This window comes from Manacus vitellinus, unplaced genomic scaffold (genome assembly GCF_001715985.3).
Source record: "Manacus vitellinus isolate BGI_N305 unplaced genomic scaffold, ASM171598v3 scaffold_66_pilon, whole genome shotgun sequence".
Taxonomy (NCBI): domain Eukaryota; kingdom Metazoa; phylum Chordata; class Aves; order Passeriformes; family Pipridae; genus Manacus; species Manacus vitellinus.
Window position 1 is genome coordinate 1802953 of NW_021940729.1, and position 19352 is coordinate 1822304.

General features: G+C 42.8%; 1 protein-coding gene across 1 annotated transcript in view; it reads left to right on the plus strand.

Moving 5' to 3' along the window:
- LRMP (lymphoid restricted membrane protein) overlaps positions 1–19227 on the plus strand; it is a 36715-nt gene extending 17488 nt beyond the window's left edge. The window contains exons 18-39 of the mRNA XM_025896207.2: positions 120–282; positions 2390–2451; positions 3395–3460; positions 3863–3918; positions 5045–5251; positions 6008–6089; positions 9410–9456; positions 9539–9603; positions 9720–9836; positions 11966–12042; positions 12168–12240; positions 12989–13043; positions 13129–13156; positions 13708–13848; positions 14273–14407; positions 15146–15293; positions 16135–16178; positions 16801–16878; positions 16989–17053; positions 17516–17617; positions 17765–17869; positions 18856–19227. Coding sequence (XP_025751992.2) covers positions 120–282; positions 2390–2451; positions 3395–3460; positions 3863–3918; positions 5045–5251; positions 6008–6089; positions 9410–9456; positions 9539–9603; positions 9720–9836; positions 11966–12042; positions 12168–12240; positions 12989–13043; positions 13129–13156; positions 13708–13848; positions 14273–14407; positions 15146–15293; positions 16135–16178; positions 16801–16878; positions 16989–17053; positions 17516–17617; positions 17765–17869; positions 18856–19099 — 2160 coding nt within the window. The 3' untranslated portion in view covers positions 19100–19227. The remainder of the gene's footprint in view (positions 1–119; positions 283–2389; positions 2452–3394; positions 3461–3862; positions 3919–5044; positions 5252–6007; positions 6090–9409; positions 9457–9538; positions 9604–9719; positions 9837–11965; positions 12043–12167; positions 12241–12988; positions 13044–13128; positions 13157–13707; positions 13849–14272; positions 14408–15145; positions 15294–16134; positions 16179–16800; positions 16879–16988; positions 17054–17515; positions 17618–17764; positions 17870–18855) is intronic.
- The last annotated feature ends 125 nt before the right edge of the window (positions 19228–19352 follow it).

The window sequence follows — 19352 nt, forward strand, 5'->3', positions numbered from 1 at the left end:
TTTGGTTTCATTTACATGAACTATAGAGGCTCCTTGTCTTAGCCAGGCAGCCTTTTTTTTTTATTTATTTATTTTTAATTCCTTTCTTTTTTTTTTCCCTAAATATTTTTTGTGTTTAGGCAGAGGATCAAGTTGAAGCATTTCACTCCGCTCATGAGGAAGCAGCATCCTTGAAGAGCAAGTTGGAGGAAGCCATTTCTGAGCAGCAAAGGCTCAGGGATGTGAGTGCAGCTTTAACAAGCACTTGCCAGTTGCTTCAGGAAAAGGTGGAACACCAGAGAAGTGAGTAACTACTGGCAGTGTGCCAGCATATTCACTCTTGCATGGGCAGATAGTTTATGGTTTAGTTATAGCAAGGGAGGGTAGGACTGATCTGCAGGTAAAATGCTCTGTGGAGCCTTTTTTCCCCCTTTCTTTCTACTTTTCATCTAAGAGATCTGCCACCGTGGCACCTGGGCTGAAAAGCAGGTGGGATCCCAAGGAGTGGGTGTTGGGCTTGACCAAAGCTTCAGAACCTCCTGACAAAATCTCCCGTCCGAGGAGGAAGGATTAGTAACTCCATGGGTGCTCCTTTACCAGAGGTGCTGTTCCCAGACCTGAACAGCCCACCTTATTCCTAACAAAGTCATCCCTCTTTCTTAAGCTTCCTGGACCAAACAGACCCGATTTTTTTTTTTTCCCCCCACTCTGCTTGCTGCTTGTAGTTGCTCTGTGTTTTTGAATAACTGCTGTGATATTAGACTGCTCTCTTCAGTGGAAAGCAATTGTGTCACTGTGCTGTACACGTGCAATTTCTGCCACAGAGTCATGGAAACTTCATATTCCCTCTTACTCCCTAACCTCAAAAACTTGGGTGACTAAATAATGCAGTGGCTGCTTCTTCCCGAATTCTGGAGTGTGATCCCTTGCTTATAGAAAAGGAATCTGACTGACTTATCCCAGTGAACGTTTGGCCTCAGGCATGAATTTCCCAAGGCAATGTTACTGATGCTCAGCACACATATGTGTGTTGTAAATAACTCCATGTGAAACCACAGTTTGTCTTGTAGGAAACATTACATTTTTTTGTAGGGAAAAACTACCCTTTTGCTTAGCTCTGAGGCACAACTGTTATGCACTGATATGACAGGAACAGCTCCAGACTGTGCTCACCCACTTGTGATCAGTAATTTTGGCACTGCTCACGTGTGTGTGCTCATGTTCCTTTCATGCTCACTGCTTCCTTCAAACTGTGGAGCTGATTTTTTTTTCCTTAACAAGAGGCATAACAATGGAAATAGTGTGTCATTTTCCTGCTCTGAATAGACAAAGCTCTTCTGCAGAGTGAGCTAGAGTAAGTGAAGAGAGAGACAACCCCAGACAAGTGGACTGGTGCCACTCTGACTCTAAAAAAAAAAACAAACCCAACCTTAAAAATTCCCACCACCCTGAAAATGACTGAGATTTTGGCTTTAAATTGCTCCAGTTAGAGATCTCTGCAAACTTTCTCTAGATACATTATACCTGTAGATTTAATAGAATTAAAGTGGCAGATGTGTAGAGAAGTTGCAAAGTGCTACAAAGAACAGGGCTGACAAACAAGGCTGGCACTGGGGGGAGAATAAAAATGCTTTATATTGGCAGAAAGCCACACAGGTCTGGTTCCTCTTCTGACTGAAGGGCTGGGCTGTGGTTTCCTCCCCACCTACCCACTCCATTCCCCTACTTCCTCCCACCTGCGTGCTGAGAGGTGAGAAATTAAGGAACCTGTTGGCTAAGGAAGCTGGTACTCAACCTCAGTCAGCCTGGCACTGCCCCTTTTATGTTTCAGGTGTCTAATTGTGCCTTGCCCCTAATTGCTCCAGCCCTCATCCAGTGAAATGCTGCCCAAGCTGCTGAGAGCTCCTTTCAGTGCTTGGGCACTGAGGTCACAGGGCTAATAAAATCCCCTTTTACCCTCCATATTAACTGTGGTATAAAAGATATGATAAAATTAAGGTAGAACTCACTGGAGGTGGGTCTTGGCATTACCAAACTTGAACAAAGAATGCTTCTAAATATAACATAAAGCCCATCAACTTTAAAACTTCTCTACAGGACAACAAATGCTTCTCTTGCAATAATTAATCTGTTTCCACAGGGAACTTTGGCATCACAATGTTAATAATGCTGGGAAGCATAGCCCCCACCTCTTGTATAGCAAGAGGAAATATAACCACGGGGAAGAAAGTGTCCAGTGTTTTCTCTTTTCTGTGGAAAAACTGTTGTAGGCATAACTAGACTAATGCAAATTACAGTGAGTTCTGATGGGCAGTAGTCAGGTTTAAAGGTGCTATAACATCTGTAACATCCAGCTCCTTGTTATGAATCTGTAAGGAACCCTGATAGGTTTGTAAATGTCTCCTCATAGCAACTGCTAATGCACTGAGATGGGAACTGCTTCAGAGGAGACTCTGCGAGTTGGTGTGTCAGGTATGACCTTGTTTGGTGGGAGAAGGAGAGGCAGGTTTGCCCAGGAGGTGCTCTGGTGGAAGGACAACCACAGCTGCAAATAATCTGCAGGATGAGCTGCAAATAATCTGGCAGCATCAGGTTTCTCCTTTTGCAGCACATGGATGCAGTAAATTGCATGTACCAATCTGCACGTTGCTATTTTCCTTATTCAGCCTTCTGGGAAAAATGGGTTGGGACTTACAGGTGTGGTGTTGGTGAACAATTGTTGGTGATCACATCAAATGGTTGTGTTCTTCACTGATGAGTTGGTGTGATTCCCCCCCTCCCCCCCAAATCAGTCCTCTCTTCTGCAGACAGACTTGAAAACAAATGTTTAAAATCTTGTCCTGTAAGATCTTTTTTTTTCAATATCCAGGGCACTGGGAGAGGCAGCGAAACAGTTATTACCTTTGTGGCCCTCTGTGGAAATATGTTGGAAATTACATAACTCTGGAGTGCTTTGCTTTGAATAAAATTACTTGCTTCAACTTTGGAAGGGGGTGGAGGGGGAGACATTGTGGAAAGACTTTAGTAAGGAATGCTATAGCTCGGGGTCTGAGCAGTCTGGATTTAACACAGAATAACAAGGTATTTATAATGGCAAACAGAAGATCCTGAGGTGGCTCCTAGGCTGTAACAGGAGCATCAGAGAAGCAGGATCAAAACTGTGGGCCAGCTGCCTGTGAATAAAACTTATATTTGTGTATGAAGGTCTGCAGAATTAAAGGCTGAAAGTAGCAAGGGAGAAACAACTGCAGAGTTTTGCAGTTGCAGTTTTGTAACTGATAGCTGAAAATAGTTCAGCTTGAAAGATAAAGTTGCTTTTTGCTCAGAATCAGTAGCAGTGTTCTCTTCTTCTTTAACTTTTTTTTTTTTCCCCTTCTGCATCTGCCTGCCTTGAACTGTTTCTCTCCTGCAACAGTGCTGTGCAGAGTTAGAATCTGTCTATGGTCTGCTGCCCACCTCAGCTGAACCTATAAAAGGGAAGGTAAGTGTCCTTTCTGTGACCATTGCTGAGCTCTTAAAGTGTTTGGGCTTTTTTCTTCATGACCTGAGGGAAATAAATAACTTCGTTTGCCAGAAACTTCACTGAGTTAAACATTCCATAAAAATAATTTGAGATCCATATATGTATACATATGCATGCATGTGTTTAAATGTATACAAATGTATATTCCATACATATTTCTTTCAAGTGGAAAGTTGGATTATTCTCCCTCTTCCTGTACCTGTTGTGCCTGTTGAGGATGTGAACTTTTCTAGGCAAAAAAAGGCAACAGATGATGAATTTGTAGTTGTTGGTATTACATTATGCAGATGGTGGGGGGAAGTTGGTGGCTTTAATAAATTCAGTATGGTTGAACAGCAGCACTTTTTATTTTTCAATTAGCAGCTCTATTGCTCTAAAAGGCCGTGGAATGAAGGACCCTCAGATCTTTTGTCCTGGCACAGTTCCACTCTGCTAGGTAAGACCTGGTGGTACTGGCCATTTTTCTATCTCTCTCCTGAAGTACAGGCAGAGTTGATAGAACAGTATCATTAGTGATAAGATAAATATGCTGGTAAAGTGTGGAAAATCTATTGTGAGTTTTAACTTATTCCTGTGAGTGATCCAGGAGGCTGAACCATGTTTGTAGTGCTTGAAAAGGTGACTGGCTGGCTTTCAGTCTGACAGGAGTCCCCAGAAGCTTAAGGAACTCTCAGTATAAATCATACATCCAAGTCTATTCCTGACAAGATGCTTGCCAATATAGAGCAAGAGGGCTTGAGCCATGTTCTTCCCATTCCCATTGAGACAGCAAGTGATGTCCTGTTCCTTTGCTGCTGAGCTGAGGCCAGTGCTGTTTAAAAACTTCAACAGGTAACACAACTACTGAGAATAAAATCATAGAATTATAGAAAATAGAATGGCTTGGGTTGGAAAGGACCATAAAGATCATTCTGTTCCAACCCCCTTCCACTAGCCCAGGTTGCTCAGAGCCCCATCCAACCTGGCCTTGGACACTTCCAGGGTGGGGCAGCCACAGCTTCTCTGGGCAACCTGTGCCAGGGCCTCACCACCCTCACAGGAGGAACTTCTTTCATATAACTAACCTAAATAGGTATAATAACAACAGACTAATAGCCTATAAATGCTCAAATTTAATTCTAGACTGTACTGAGGGAAATGGAAGATCTTGCTTTACAACAAGTGCTCCTTATAAGAACATTCTGCTGCTCTGAAAGGGCTGTTCCAGTGAGCCAGCTGGGAGTTTTCTTGCAGCTTCCTATAATATCATGATCCAGCAAATAAGGCAGGTTTTCTCAGCTTGCACCAATCAAGTATTGATATATTAAAAAAAATCATTTATTCCCTGGTCCTCTCTGCCACACAAACCAATTCACTACCACAAAGCTTTCCAGTGTGGAAGTTTCTAGAACCTGACTGGTGGAAAGTGCCCATCCCCAGGTGCTGCAGACTCTCCATCTACAAAACACATAACACCCTCATACCAAGATGGAAGTCACCTTATTATAAATCTCTCTTTTGTTGTTCTGCTTCTTGGTTATTTTAAACTTAGCCAAAAACTGACACACAACTAAATCTAACTTTGCCAACAACCACCTGTCTTTACTCTTGTCTGTCTTTAGATGCTCTGAGCTTGGAAACCTCCTGCCCAAATAACTCCCCTGGGCACAGCTGGGACTGGCCTTGCAGGCAAAACTCTGGCAGCTGCACCTTTGGAAGGGGTGACCTGGGACATGTGTCCACGTCAGATGTGACATCAGAGGCCTGCAGGTAAGATGGCAGAATAACCTCTTTGGGGGGGAAAGGTGGAGGAGTCCATGGGATGTGCTGGATTCAACAGCAGGGCCTCCCTTATGGGAAATACTGGACACCCAGAGATCAGCAAATGGTGACATGGGGTAACACTTGGCTTCTATCCACAAACATGCAAACACTTTTCTGGAAATGTTGGCAGTCAGTCAAACACGGTGATGGTGTTTCCATTTAATGCTGGAGAACTGAGGCACGATTTAGGCATTCTGGTCTATTTTCTGTGTGTAGCTCACAACTGGTGCTTCCATTAGGTGCCTTTGAGGAGTCACTTTTTTGTTTATTTGCAGAGTTTAGAGCAGGAATTCTGTGGTCTTTGCTTACCAAGATGCCTCCTTAGATGTTTAAAATAGGTGTTGAACTGCTTAAGATTATGAAAGCTGAAAGGAATTGCAGTGAATATTTTAAAAGATAAGGATGTTCCTGAAGGTGCAGAGGCAGGCAGTCTGCAGCAAAAGACTCAGCAGCTCTTGAAGCTTTTGCCACTGGTTTTCTGTAGAATTTTGCAGTGTGGAGGAGGCTGGGAAAAGAGCTGGTGGTGGTTCTTGCTGTTCGGGGGAGGAGGGATTGATGTTGGTGATGAATTTGTCTTTCTCTGAGAGATCAGCTGACTGACGGTACAGATAGTGGTGCCTTCAGTTGTTATGTGCCTAAGGAAAATGGGCAACACATCTCACTGTTGTTTGGGCAAGATGCAAATAAAGTGTGTGTTGCCAGGTGGAAAATATGCTCTGCTGGTGACTACACTGATGCAGACCTTCCTGTTTCCATTACAATGATGGACTCTTCACTTACTGAGGTAAGTGCTGTCTCTGATGCCCTGGATGTGGTTTTGAACAGGTTCAGGCATTTCAGTGCCTTACTCAGGCCCAGGTCTAGGTTGATCAGCTGTAAATCAGCACTGCTGCAAGGTGAATGGAGCTGGCATCAGCCAGCAAGGTGCTGTGTGGGGTATTCCCTCCTTTTTGGGCACACTTCTGGAGTACCATGGTTATAAATCTGAATGCCTTGATGTTTACGTGCAACTGGGTCGTTCTTTTAGCTGAGGAGTATTTTAAATGTGGTTTCAGGGCTTGAGACAGTGCTGGTTTTGCAGTAATACTTGGTTATGCCAGGGAAGCCTGAGTGCTTTCTCTCTTTTTATCCACCTGCAAGGAGCCACAGGGTGCTTTAGTTGGGAAATGATGCCTTTCTTTGCACTTTCTCCCACGGCCACCATGTAACAGCAGAGAAATACCATCTTTGCTGTATGAAAGCTTTCCTTCAGCTGATGTACTCAGCTATGCCTTCGGTGCTGGCTCGAATTCTGCCTCTACAGCTTGAGCTGTCAGTCAGTTTTCTCGTGGCAACAGCAAGATGAGCTGCAGCTCAGCACACCCAGTTGTGCCACAATGTTCACTGTTGAAATCCAGACCTCAGCTCTGCCAGACAGAGCTTTGCAAAGAGTGGTGGTGGTGATGATGATGATGGAAGAATACTGGTCGGTGGTTTCTGTTAACCTGGAGGTAACCTGTGGGATTGAATAACCTTTATAACCTAAATAACCTTAAATAACAGCCTTTGGTCCAGTTGTAGCAGCAAATCAAAGCAGAAAGTGCAGTGAGGGTAGAAAGTAAGAGTGATGGGCAGTGCCTGTGGTTTCAGCACACTGCTTGCTTGGGGTAGAGTAGGTGAAGAACTCCCAGCTTATGCTGCTACTGCTTAAGTCACCTTAAAGAGGAGATAATCTCAAGAGTTCTTGCTTTAGCCAGTCCTTCTGGAAAGCCACAGCCTTGCAAAGGTGTTTAAAACACCTGTGCTTCGTTGCTCTGGAGCTTTCTGTAGTTCCAGCTGGGCTCAGAAATGTCACTTTTCCATTCTTGGTATCATTTTTTAATACAAGCTTTCTGTGTAAATATTCTAAAGGAGGAAAATTAAAAAGGTTAAAGCTTGTCCCAAAAAGAAGGCAAATGGACTCTGCTCAGTATCTGTTCTAAAAACTGGCATGCAGCAAAATTTGTATATCCTTGTTTAATAGGAAAAGTCTCCCTAGTTTTCTTTGGAGTCTTATTACACTGCCATTGCAGATGTATTTGAGCAGATCAAGTCTTTCAGCATATAAGTAACTCAAATTATTTATGTAGAAGCATTGTCATCATAGGAGGTTGAGGGCTATTTAATAAAGGAGTGCTTGGGCTTTTTATACTTGTTTTGATTTATAAATGTGGAAGTTGTATGACAGTCTGAAAACCAGGTCTTCCAAATTTTAATAATTGTTTGGAAGGGGTTATAAAAGACTGTGGCCAGAATTTGTCTGCTATTATAGAGAATCCTTGGATTACTATGTTAATTGAAGGAATGGAAGGGGGGGGAAGTGATTAGGAATGTACTGCAGGATCTTCTCTGACACAGTCTTTTTATGAGTAGGAAGAGCCATTCTCTAATGCCCTGAGCCAACAGATTTTATTGGAAAATCTAAAATGTGGGCTTTTCTTCTTGCTTCTTCTTTAAGTGTAATCCATGGGAATACACAATCTTAATAGTATTTTTAAAAACTGAATTGAGGATTTTCTTCCCTTGCAAACAGAAACCACTGACCATGTGATTAACTGGCGAGGGAGAGGGCATGTAGAGTAATGAACTGCTTTAGTCACTTCCAGATGATGCAAGGGGCTTTGTTTGGGTGCTGTGTATAAGTTTTAAAAACCCTTTAGATTTCTATTGTTTTCTTTTCCACCTCCTCCTTCCCTGGCTCTGCTGCAGACCTAACAACCCCAGCAAAGCAAATGCAGTGCTGTACTTCCTTCAGCTTGAGAGAGCATTCAAATAATAATAAAAATAGCCTGAATTTGCATTAGAGGAAGCATCCATCTGGCTGGAGCAAGGCTCTAATAGTGGGGGAGTGAGGAGGGGAGAGAAGGCACTTACTGATGCTGGGAGTAGTTGGTTGCTCTCAGAAGTGACCAGGGACCTTGGACTCTTCCTGTTCTACTTTGCTGGGTTTCTTGGGCCCTATTAGGATGTTTTAGGGGGCAGGAATGATACCAAAACATGGTTTTTCTGTTGGCTCCCCACACAGAATTCAACAGTGCTCTTGGACTTGCTGTACAGGGGACTAGCCTGGCCTCACACCTTCTCTGCTTGGAGAGAGGTTTTGGGTTGTTTGTTTTATTTATTTTTTTTAAGTGTATTCAGCACTCCTCTTCAACAGTGGGTGCAGTTCATCACAACTCATTACCAGCTCAAACCTTTAAACCTCAGTTTCACCCTGTATTTTCATCTGTAAGACAAATTATTTTAACGATGTGGAGTTTTTAACAAGCTGGACTTATCCAGGATAAAATGAAGTAGAGGGATGGTACCCCTACGGTTCCTCCCTCGATACATTAAAAGACCAAACAGGATATTGGTTTTGTCTGTGATGTGATAAGACTCGAGTCCAGAACCACATGGGAGCAGCTTAAAGGAACATGAGGAAAAACTGTGTACCCACATTTAACTGCTTTTTGCTGTTTGCACACCGAGGAGGAGGCCCAGGGCCCTCTGAAGGGGCTGGATAACTTTTATGTGTTTAATATTGTAAAACTGGAGTCATTTAAAGAGAGACACTGAAATGTGCAACACAACATGCAAGTTTTCTGTGTTCTGAACTTGGTCATGCTGTTACTATTAAAACTTTTATTTACCTAAATGAGTCTGGTACCCATAACCAAGTGAAGCTCTGTGCACCTCACTTTGTAGGGTTTGAGGTCAAGACCTTCAAAATTGATATCTCTTGATACACAACACTAGGGTGGAACAGTGGTGCAGTAACATGTGCCTTGGACGTTTGAAAACGTGCATAAGAAGCAAACCATGAAGTCAGGAACCCAAATACAATCTCTAAGTACGATATTCCTGAGATAAGAGTTCTGAAGAAATGTAGTGATCACTCCTAGTAAGGATAATGTGCTACACTACTCACTCTATCTATGGGTGGCTTTAGAACAGAGGGTGGATCTGTGGGCATTTCCCATCTAGTTCTTCACTGCTGAAATAATTTAGGCCCAGCTGGGGCAATTATTGAAGCTTTGACACAGAAATTTGATACTGGCATGGCAACCCTCTCCCTGGCACTAACTCTTCTCTCTCTCCCTGAAGCTTGACTGTGCAGAGGCAACGCTACCAGCCAGTCTCATCCCATCCAGGTCAGGTCCTGTGCAAAATTTAAAAGCCTTTATGGAGATTGTATAATGTGCATGAGTATCTGAAAGAGTTTTGCTTTGGCAGTGACCACCTCACTTCAGCCCGAGACGTTCTTGCGTCCTCGGTGGAAAGCGCGGCACCGGTGACGGGTGAGTCCTTCCCCTGGGGCTCAGAGGGGCAAAGGTCTGCACTGGGAGTCTTGGATGTGCTGAAGTCTGTGCATTTACTGAGATGTAAGGGCTGTGTCTTCTGCCTGGTACCGCAGGCTGCCTTGTCATGGAGGAGAAATCACCCCAGGGCTTACGTGAGGGAGAGGACGATGTGCCAGCTCCCGCGGCAACGGAGAAAAACAGTGACAAGGATCCAGCTGGTCCCGTGTCAGGTACAGTGACTGCTGGCACTCACCCAGGGGTTTGCTTCCAGCACACCTTTTGAAGTGAGGAAGCTGAGTAAGAACAACTTGTGAATTTCTGGGTTTTTTGCAAATATTGTCACCTGCAAGTGCCCCCCAGCCCTCCCTGAAACTCTGAGTGGGAATGAGGCTTCACGTGCTCACAGGAGGCTGGTGGGCTGCAGCACTGCAAGTAAACATGGAACAGCTCAGTGATGGTTGCTTAGCTGGCAAAGCATTGCACTGGTACTAAACCCCAGGTAATTTTGGGAGGGGAGAGAGTGTTTTCATGGTTTTTAGAGAGCTTAGTTCCACCATTAGACCAAATAACACTTTTTCCTCTCTTCCAAAACTGTTGCTCAGTGTGCAAGAAGCTGGGCTGGATCGAGAGATGAGGATAAAGGCCTTTGTGTATGATTCTGTCTTTTGCTATAGCCATAGACACCCAGAAGAATTATTCTTACCACATCTGGTGGTGCTTCTTCCACTTAAAAGCTATAAAAGCAAACCCAAACTTGAGTAGGTGTACAGAGTGTATTTAAGTTATTTTTATAAAAGCGGATCTGAATAAGCAGCACAAAATACCTGTGTGTGCTTGTTTGTAACCATTTTTTAATCTTTACCTAAATGTAAGACTTTATGGCTTCCTGTTTGGTTTTGTTTCATTCTTTGTGTTATCTTCCTGAACTGTAGTTCAGTCCCCTCACTTAAAAGTGTTTTCTTTCTACTAATTTGCCTCTACTGTTAATCTTCATATGTGGCCCAGGTGTCTTTGGCAGGGAGGAAACAGATATGCAGAACAGATCAGAAAGAGTCCCAGCAGCTTTAAAGTGTGAGAATCAATTTAAGTGTTTCTACTATTAGTATTGAGGAATCTCCACTTGTGGGCTTTGCTAGTACCATACTATGTCTTCTAGAGGGCTTGGCTGCTGCAGAAACTAGTAGGGACAGAATACTGAGCAGAGGTGTTTGTTCATGTTCATCCCCCTGACTGGAGTTTTGGTGGTGGTGTTTTTTTTGGTGTTTTTTTGTGTGTGTGTGTTTGTTTTGGTTTGTTTGTTTGTTTTTGGTTTGTTTGTTTTTTTCTTTTTGTTTGTTTGTTTTTCCCTGTGCCATTTCTTCAGCTCAAATCTGTCTCTGTGTGTGACTACATAAACAGAAAAGAAAAAAAAATTCTAGATATTCTTAAAGCTACCGGAGGTACTGCTGCACAAGAAATTTAGTGTGACTCTGACTTTCTTCAGTTTCCTAAATACTTTTGTTTTAAATATCTCTAGTAACTGTCAAGGTTATTTTTTGCCTGCTTTAAAGCTTTTCTGAATTGTGGCACTTGAAAGTTTGTGTTGCTTTTGAACTGGCATCATCAACTGAATTTACCAGTTTGTTACCACTCAGCTTCTGGGAAAAAGAGTTATTTTGTTGGCTCTGTCAGCACCCTGCTGGTTCACTTTTTGGGTACGAAGGCAGAGCAGGTTCAGAGTTTATGGACACCTGGAATACAACAACTTGTATGCAAATTGTGCATTTCATGACCTGGTTGTGCTCAAGTTCCTCAGTAATAGCAGCTGAATCAGCGTCTATTTCTTAATATCATCTGATATTCCAAAATGTGAAAGAAGAGAATTACAGATACTTGTAATTTGTCCTGTTGCTTTGTACATGGGACTTTTCAAAAAAAATATTTCTGTGCCTATAGAATTCAAAATAAAAAGTAACTGTAATCTGTCTCTTTAAAGAGCAAACCAAACAACACCCCCCAACAAATAATAAACAATAACAAACAAATAACAAACCCTCAATATAATAAAATTATCCAAGGAAATATTATTATAACTTTTGCAACTTCAATTACAGCAAGTACAACCAGGAATAATATTCTCAGCTCTAGACATATAACACTACTTATTGGGATTTTTTCCAAGCCAAACAAAATTATCACACTTCTTTCTGTATGTCTTTATAGTGTTTTTTCGCTGCTGCCTCTCCTTCTTAGTGGCCTCTCGTGATGTTTGCTGTGGTTTCTTTTAGCCCTGTTGGCCCATGGCTCATATGGTGGGTGTTGGAAGCTTGGTGGGGTTTTTTTATCATTATATTTGACTTTTGGCAATGTTTTTCCACAGGACCCATCAAGCAGGAATTCTGCCCAGTGATGGAGGAACACAGACCTGCACTTCAAAGTGTTTTAAAGCAAGACCCGGTAAGAGTCCTGGTGACAGTGAGACACCAAACTGGCCTGGCTGAGCAGTGACAAAGGAGGGGACAGGCCTCCTCCAGAGGGGTTGTGGCTGCTCCCTTGCTGTAATTATTCTGCTGTGCCTTTAGGAGGGGGACCAGGAAAAGAAAAATAACAAAGAGTGGGGTGAGGAAGCACCAGCCGTGGTTCCCAGCAGGAAAGGTAAGAGGTTCTTGCTGAACACGTTCACATCACTCACTGGAGTGCAAGTCTTGGTCACCTGACTTAATACAAATAGAGAGGGGCAGAAAGCTGCCTGTCCCACACTGAATATTACAAGAGGGTTTTGTTTTAAGGAGTAGTAGCTGCAGTTAGAGACCAAAATGGGTTAGCAATGCAGAGAAGGACAGTGGTGTCATGCAAAATCTGATTGCTACAGATACTTATCTAACCAGCTCCGTGTTCCTCTAGACAGCAGGGAAAAATTCTTAGGAGCTGCAAAGGAGTTGGGATGTTTGAAAAACAGTTCTGGCACACCTGTTCTCCCCAAAGATTTGTAAAGCAGCATCTTTATGCTAGGTGCAACATAGACAAGCAGGATGTTGTTTTTACTTAGACATCTCTGCTCTTTTAGTGCCCTCACCTCTTGCCCTTGGAGCTCACTAAAAGCTACTGATGTAGTGTGTCATGTAACATCCTGAAGCCAAAACATTTAATTAACCATTTCTGTGCTAATAAGATGCCAGTTGAAGCCACCTAAACAAGTAACTTCTGGGGCTTTGTACAAGTGGCAGAGCTGTGCTGTCTCACACCCAAAATACTCTGAGTTGCTTTTATTGGCAAGAGCTGAACACTGGAAATCTTCCACAGTGGCTTCTGTTGAAGCTTAAAAGACTTTCACAGGTTGGTTTGGGGAGGCTGTTTTTTCAGTTTTACCTGAAAGATTTTTGGTTTTTTTGTCTCTTGTCAGGGAGTTCACCCACTGCAGGTGGCATTAAAGGAGATAAGACAAAGCAAAACGAGCCGTAAGTGTTTTGACTTTGAGTGATCAGCTGCAGGTATGAATTTAAAGCTGCAGTGTGTTACATGATTCTTCTTCTTATCCTACAGTGAATCCCCTAGTGAGAAGGAAGTGGAGGTAAGTCTCAACTGCTTGTATCCTGAAGTATTGTGTACAACAGAAAGATCTGGTAGAGAAGCCATGATTAATATCTTGTCCTAAGTAAAAGAATGATGTTGAGCAGCTTAAATTGGATATATTTCTACATGTTACCTTCTGAAATCTGCCTTTTCAAACCTAACGGAAATTTTGCAAGGGATGGGAAAAAGGTGGAAATCTGTAAAACTGAACATAGGCACCATTGTAACATTTGTTTGCAAGCTTAAAGGAGCGTAGCTGTGACCACCTCCCAAGCAGAATGAGCTGATTTTAGAGAGTTATGTCAAAAGGCACAGATGGCACACTCTGTGCTGCCAGGATGTCACCTATTCTGGCTGCAGAATGTTCCCCCCATCACTACAGATGGGAAGGCTTGCTCTGGGGAAGCAGGCCATGTTCACTTACCCTTCTGTACCTTTTCTATAACTTTGTTCTTGGGGTATAGTCCCAAATGTCATGTCAGTGTCCAAGTCTACTTAAAAAGCTTCTGCATCACTTGGATTATTCTGAAATCTTCTCTCCCCCAACAGGCTGAATTTCTGAAGTTGTCTTTAGGTTTTAAATGTGACTTGTTTACCTTGGACAAGAGGGTGAAGCTTGAAGAAAGGTCACGAGACTTGGCTGAAGAAAACTTGAAAAAGGAGATCACAAATGCTGTAAAGATGTTGGAGGTTAGTATTGGCAGGGTGGATGGGGTGAACAGCTGTGAAAGTGCCTCTCTTGAAACAGCTCTTTTAAGGGTGTGTGTGATATATTATAAACTAATCTGGATGAAGTTCTTGAGCAGCGCAGTTGAAATATGAGAGATTATAAGGGGTAACCTTCATCTGAGTGGTTTGTGTGCTCAGGCAACAGGGAATTTTTCTGTAGCACAAACATCTGACCTGAACCCCTGTCTTCAGCTGGTTTTGTGCTAGATAAGCAGAGGTCTCTGCCCACTGAAGTTCTGTATCCAAGTTACGCTGGTTGAAGATGTTGGATGCTGATCTTGTGGCTGTGTAGACCCAAACACAACTCCTCAGAACCCTCAGCTGGGTTCACCCTTCATTCTCTGTTGATAACTCACACCTATTTTCTTACCAATGTGCCTCTCAGGCTTTAGTTCCTTTGTGTGAAGAAGACAACCAAGCACAGGAGATCATTAAGAAGCTGCAGAAAAGCTTGCAGTTCCTCAGCCAGTATGCAGCCCGAGTGGCCAGCAGAGCAGAGATGTTGGGAGCTATTAATCAGGTAACCATTTCTGTGTAAAAGTATTTTGTACTAAGTTAAAAGCTTCTACATGTAAAGGGGTGGTCACATCTGTTTGCTGGGCTTCTGGTTCCAGAACTGGATTTGGGAATCTGGTGTATATAGTATAAAAAGAAATATATATATATAGTGCAATATATATAGTGCAAAAAGAAATAAGGTCCTGATTTAAAAGAAAAACCAAACAAAAATAATTTAAAAAAGACTTTTTACAGCAGTGGGATATACATAATAGCAAGCACGAGAAAACAATTTGACAACAATAGTCTTGAAGCTCTAATGATCTTTCTGTGCCTTATGGAAAGGGCAGCTAATGAGCTAAATGTATGGAAATGTGCAAAGACCTGCTCAAATGCTGGGTGTAATTGTGAGTAATGCCACAGAGCAGCATGAAAACACAACTTGGCAATACCAGCAAATGCGTGGTGGCAACTGAGACTGCAGATCAGAGAAAGAGATGAGGAGGAGTTGTAAGAGCTTGGAAAACTGAAGACTTCATTATTTATTTTAGGATAAGAGTAATCAGTGGAGAAATGAAACCTGGGCATGTTTTGGGACACGGGTGGTTGTGAAACTTAGAAAGGGTGGACAAAAACGGGAGGCTGCTGCTTCGTGGTGATACAACATGAGAGCAGGGGCTGAAGGAGGGAAATTTCTAAACATGATGCACTTCCTCTGAGTTGTTTCCTTTTCCCCCTGCTGTTGCCCTTGCCCTGTCAGGAGAGCCGGGTCAGCAAGGCTGTGGAAGTAATGATCCAACATGTGGAAAACCTGAAGCGCATGTACGCGAAAGAACACGCGGAGCTCGAGGAGCTGAAACAGGTCCTGCTCCAGAACGAGAGATCCTTCAGTTCCCTGGGAGACAGAGGTAACTGGAAAAAACCCTTTCTAGCACCTGCCAGAGGGACCCTTTTATGTGAAGCATAGATGAAGGGGAAATAGCAATTTGTTGGTGGTATTAAAAACAACTCCCTGAAATTAGACTTGTAAACTGTGATGGATCTTGGAGTGTCTGTGTGGGACCACTGCAAGTACACAGGAACATTCTGGCTTTCAGAAAAGTGCATTGCATGTGTTGGTGACAATCTTATTCCTTGTGAGCAGTAAATTTGGGTGCTGGTTCACACTGGAGCATTTGCAGGAGCTATTTCTAGGTAACTGAGCTTTGGCTGCTCTCTACAGATACTTCCTGCCCTTCTCTAAACACGAATTACAGACTCCTTAAGAGCAAGGGGGGCTAATTTCCCCCTCTAAGCAGGTGGCAGAGCAGTCAGGTTTTCACATGATGCTGTTCACTTGTGGATTTGCCAGAGAAGTATTAAATTCTTCTGAGAAATAGGATGTGTCTTTTTAAAAACCAAAAGGGCAGTCTCACACACCAGTAAAATCCTGGCAGGAGCCTTCTGAATCACAGGCTATTCTGTTCTGACTGTAAAATATAGTCCTGTAACAGGACACTGCCTTGATAATAGAATATATTTGATGATAGTGACAGAAATTGATGCTTGCAGAGGATGTGCAATGTGTGGATATTAAGAACTTATTTAATGAATTAGAAAGCTTTTTCCTGAGTTCTCATTTCTGCTTTCTGAGAGTGCTCTCATACACTCTTTGATTAAAGAAACACTACAAAAAGTCAGACCTTTAGCTGAAAGTAGAGCCGAAACTGTGTTCCTGTAAGCTTGTTCTGATGTTTGATCTCTTCACAGATGAATCTACAAATAAAAAGCTACCAAGTCCTTTTAACTTTAAGGTACAGCATTACATGAAATGTCAAGTTTTTAAGTGTTGTGTACGTGTGTCTTCCTTTGCTTTGTCATGTGCTGGTGCTCTGCTACATGCTTGGCTTGGTGGCTTTCTGTCACAAATATGGGTTGATGTCATCAAACATGAGGATCTACTTTTCAGACATCCCACCAACCTTCTAAGTCACACACAGAAGATGACATAGTCGGGCTCTCAGTGGTTAAGAAATACTGTTCACTTGTGGTTCTCTCATTGGGGTTAAAAAAAGTTTAGCACAGAAATATGAAAAAAAAATAGATGAGAGTGATTTAAATTGATTATAGGAATTCCTGTGAGGAGGATTAGGGGAATTTAGACACATTCAGTTTTGCTATTTTGCTGGGAGCTGAGTGGTTACTCAGCTGAGCTGGTTAGCTTTAGCCCCACTCAGGTGCTAAAAACTTAATGATGCTTTAAAGAATGATTTTTGCCTGCACTTGTGATTTGGTTCTTTGTGTGTCACGTCAAGCCAAGAATCAACACCTATTTTTTATAATACAGTCTGTATAAAAACAGATGGTGTTCTATGTGCTCAGTGAGTAATCCAATGGTTCCTTGATAAGAGCCAGTAATGCCTCTTATTTGTGTAGCCATCGTCAGCCCTGCGGAGAGTTAGCATTGCAACAGTGCCCAGGAGTGCTGGGAATGCAGGGATTGGGTTGCCACTGGTAAGTAGGGGGGTTCCCAAAGGGGTAGGGAGGTGCTTGATCTTCTCAAAACTGGTTGGGCTGAAGTGTGAGAATGACAGTGCAGTGAATGTGCCAAATTTCTTCTCCAGGCCCAACTCCACGACCCCGACGGAGACGAACGGAGCGAGAGGTTCAACAGGAGATCAAGCAGCTGGTAAACTCCTTTGGGCTTGCCTCTGAAAAGGGTGAAATGTTTTTTTTTCAACTCCAACTGTGCCTGTAGTAAACAGCTTATGGGGCATCTCAAGTATAACAATGTTTATGCTAGGCCTTTCACATTAGTTTTAGGTGCTACAACAGGTAAATGAGCCTTCAGGACTAAATGTTACAGCTGCTCTTTTTTATTTATTTTATCTATTTTATTTTTTTATTAAGCATTGGAAACTTTTTTAAAAAAATACCTCAACTAAAGTGTAAACTCTAAGTATCAGCCATTGATGGATCTGTGGTTTTGTTTGTTTGGGTTTGGGTATTTTTTCCAATAATGGTAATTTCAGGCAACTAGTTTTGAAAGTTATTTGTCTAAGGCCTACCTAAATGAGTAGCAGGCTGCTAAATTTCTAATTTCCTGCTATTTCCTGGGGAAATTCAGGCAAATTTGTTTAAAATGTGCCAGGGGGAAACTAGGGGTGAAGCAAAACGAGAAGCGTCCTTCGCTGCAGCGATTCCTCAGCACCTACTCCTGGGCAGAGTATGAAGAGGAGCACTTTGCACCAAAGTAAGTCCAACAGCAACCTCCTCAGGGATGTGTGAGCAGGGTGGGTTGGTTGGTTTTTAATGAACTCTTTGATCAGGGCTATAAAATCCAGCTATTGTGAATTTGGCTTGATGGCAAAGCTCTGGGGCTGTTGGTTCTTGCCTACAGAAATGAGCAGTCAGAGTCCCCTGCTGAAGTACAGGAACAACCCACCAGGAAAGAAAGTGTCTCTGAGAAAGGAAAATATTCATCAAAATGGATGCTGGAGTCAGTGTAAGTTTGTTTGTTTGTTTTTTCATGAGGTAAAGTAATGTTTGTGTGCAAGAGGGAAGCAAAGCTGAAGCTGTGGTTGTGTTGTTAATACTCACTTAAACCAACTGTGAGGAAGTAATCTTGGGTGCCACAGACTCACCCCTCCAGGAATTCATTCCTAATCCTAAATGCTGAGGGAAAGAGAAGCCTCATGCTATAATCTGACTTCTTTTGGTTACTCTTGGAGCTGTTGCAGCTCAGCTACTTGGAAATGCTAGCATGTAATCTTGTAAAAATGACTAAGGATGACACAAGTGGTTATCCAGACTAACTCCAGACTATCCCAGCTAATGCCTCTGAATACCTCAAGTCAAGGAAGAGAGTGCTGTCCATGTATCCCTTGGAAGCCCCTGCCCTACAGAAAAGGGGGCTTGTTGCCTCTGCAGGGGATAATAAAACCATTTATTCCATATGAACACAGAATGTTAAACCTTCCCTGGATGCATTTGTGATCAAGGGAGAGACAAGACAATTATGCTGGTGTGTGACAGCAAGGACAAATATATATTATTCTCTATTGTTCCATAAAGGATGGAGGTACCCACTGTCATGAGAAGTCTAGGATTTGGATATTCAGGGAGGGTAAGACTTTTCTCCTAACCTCAGGGGAAGGCACCAGAGCCACAGAAAACAGCAGAAGGCCAGAACTTTTAGTGCTTTCCGTAAGCACGATTTCTTGATGATCTTGCAAGGCAGCTTTTGTGAATCCTCCTCAGAAGAGTGTGTCCAGGAACATGGGTGGACTTGTAAGCTGGGTGAGCCACCCGAAACTTCCTTTCATGAGGACTGCATTTTAAACCCAGAACACAACCTGGAGCACCAACCTTGTCACTTTATCGATAAAGATCTCTATGTTGGTGGGATCTAATTGAGGGGCTTTTTGAGGTGAGGTGGGAAGAGCTTCCAAGTTGTGAAGGAAAACTGCTCTGCCTTGTTCTCCTGCACAGGTACAACTTGATGTCATTGTGGGTGTCCGACTTCAAGGCTTCCTTTTCCAATGCCAACAAAACCCTCTGGGTCTCTGTCTCCATCCTGGTGCTCCTGGCTGCCCTCATGAGCTTCCTCACGGGGCTGTCCCTTCACAGACCCGCAGATGCAGCACCTGTAGGAACTGGGGACTCCTGGACATCACTACAGCAGCTGCTGTGGCCCTACATAAGACTGCGACACAACGGGCCCCCCCCAGTATAACCAAGGTTCTGACTTCTGTAGTTGTACTTCCAAGTACTTTCTAAGAAGCTGAGATAGTTTATTTAAGGTCACGTGTTTGGATTTGTTTTGTTGGGTTGTGGGTATTTTTTGGGAGATTGATTTTTTATTTTTTTTTTTCTTTCTCTAAAGCATGACTTGAAATGAAAGTGTGTATATATATTTTTTTTTTCCCTCTATTCTGACAAAAGTCATCTTTACAAGTAGCTGAAAGGGTCTCTGTTCAAGCAAAGTA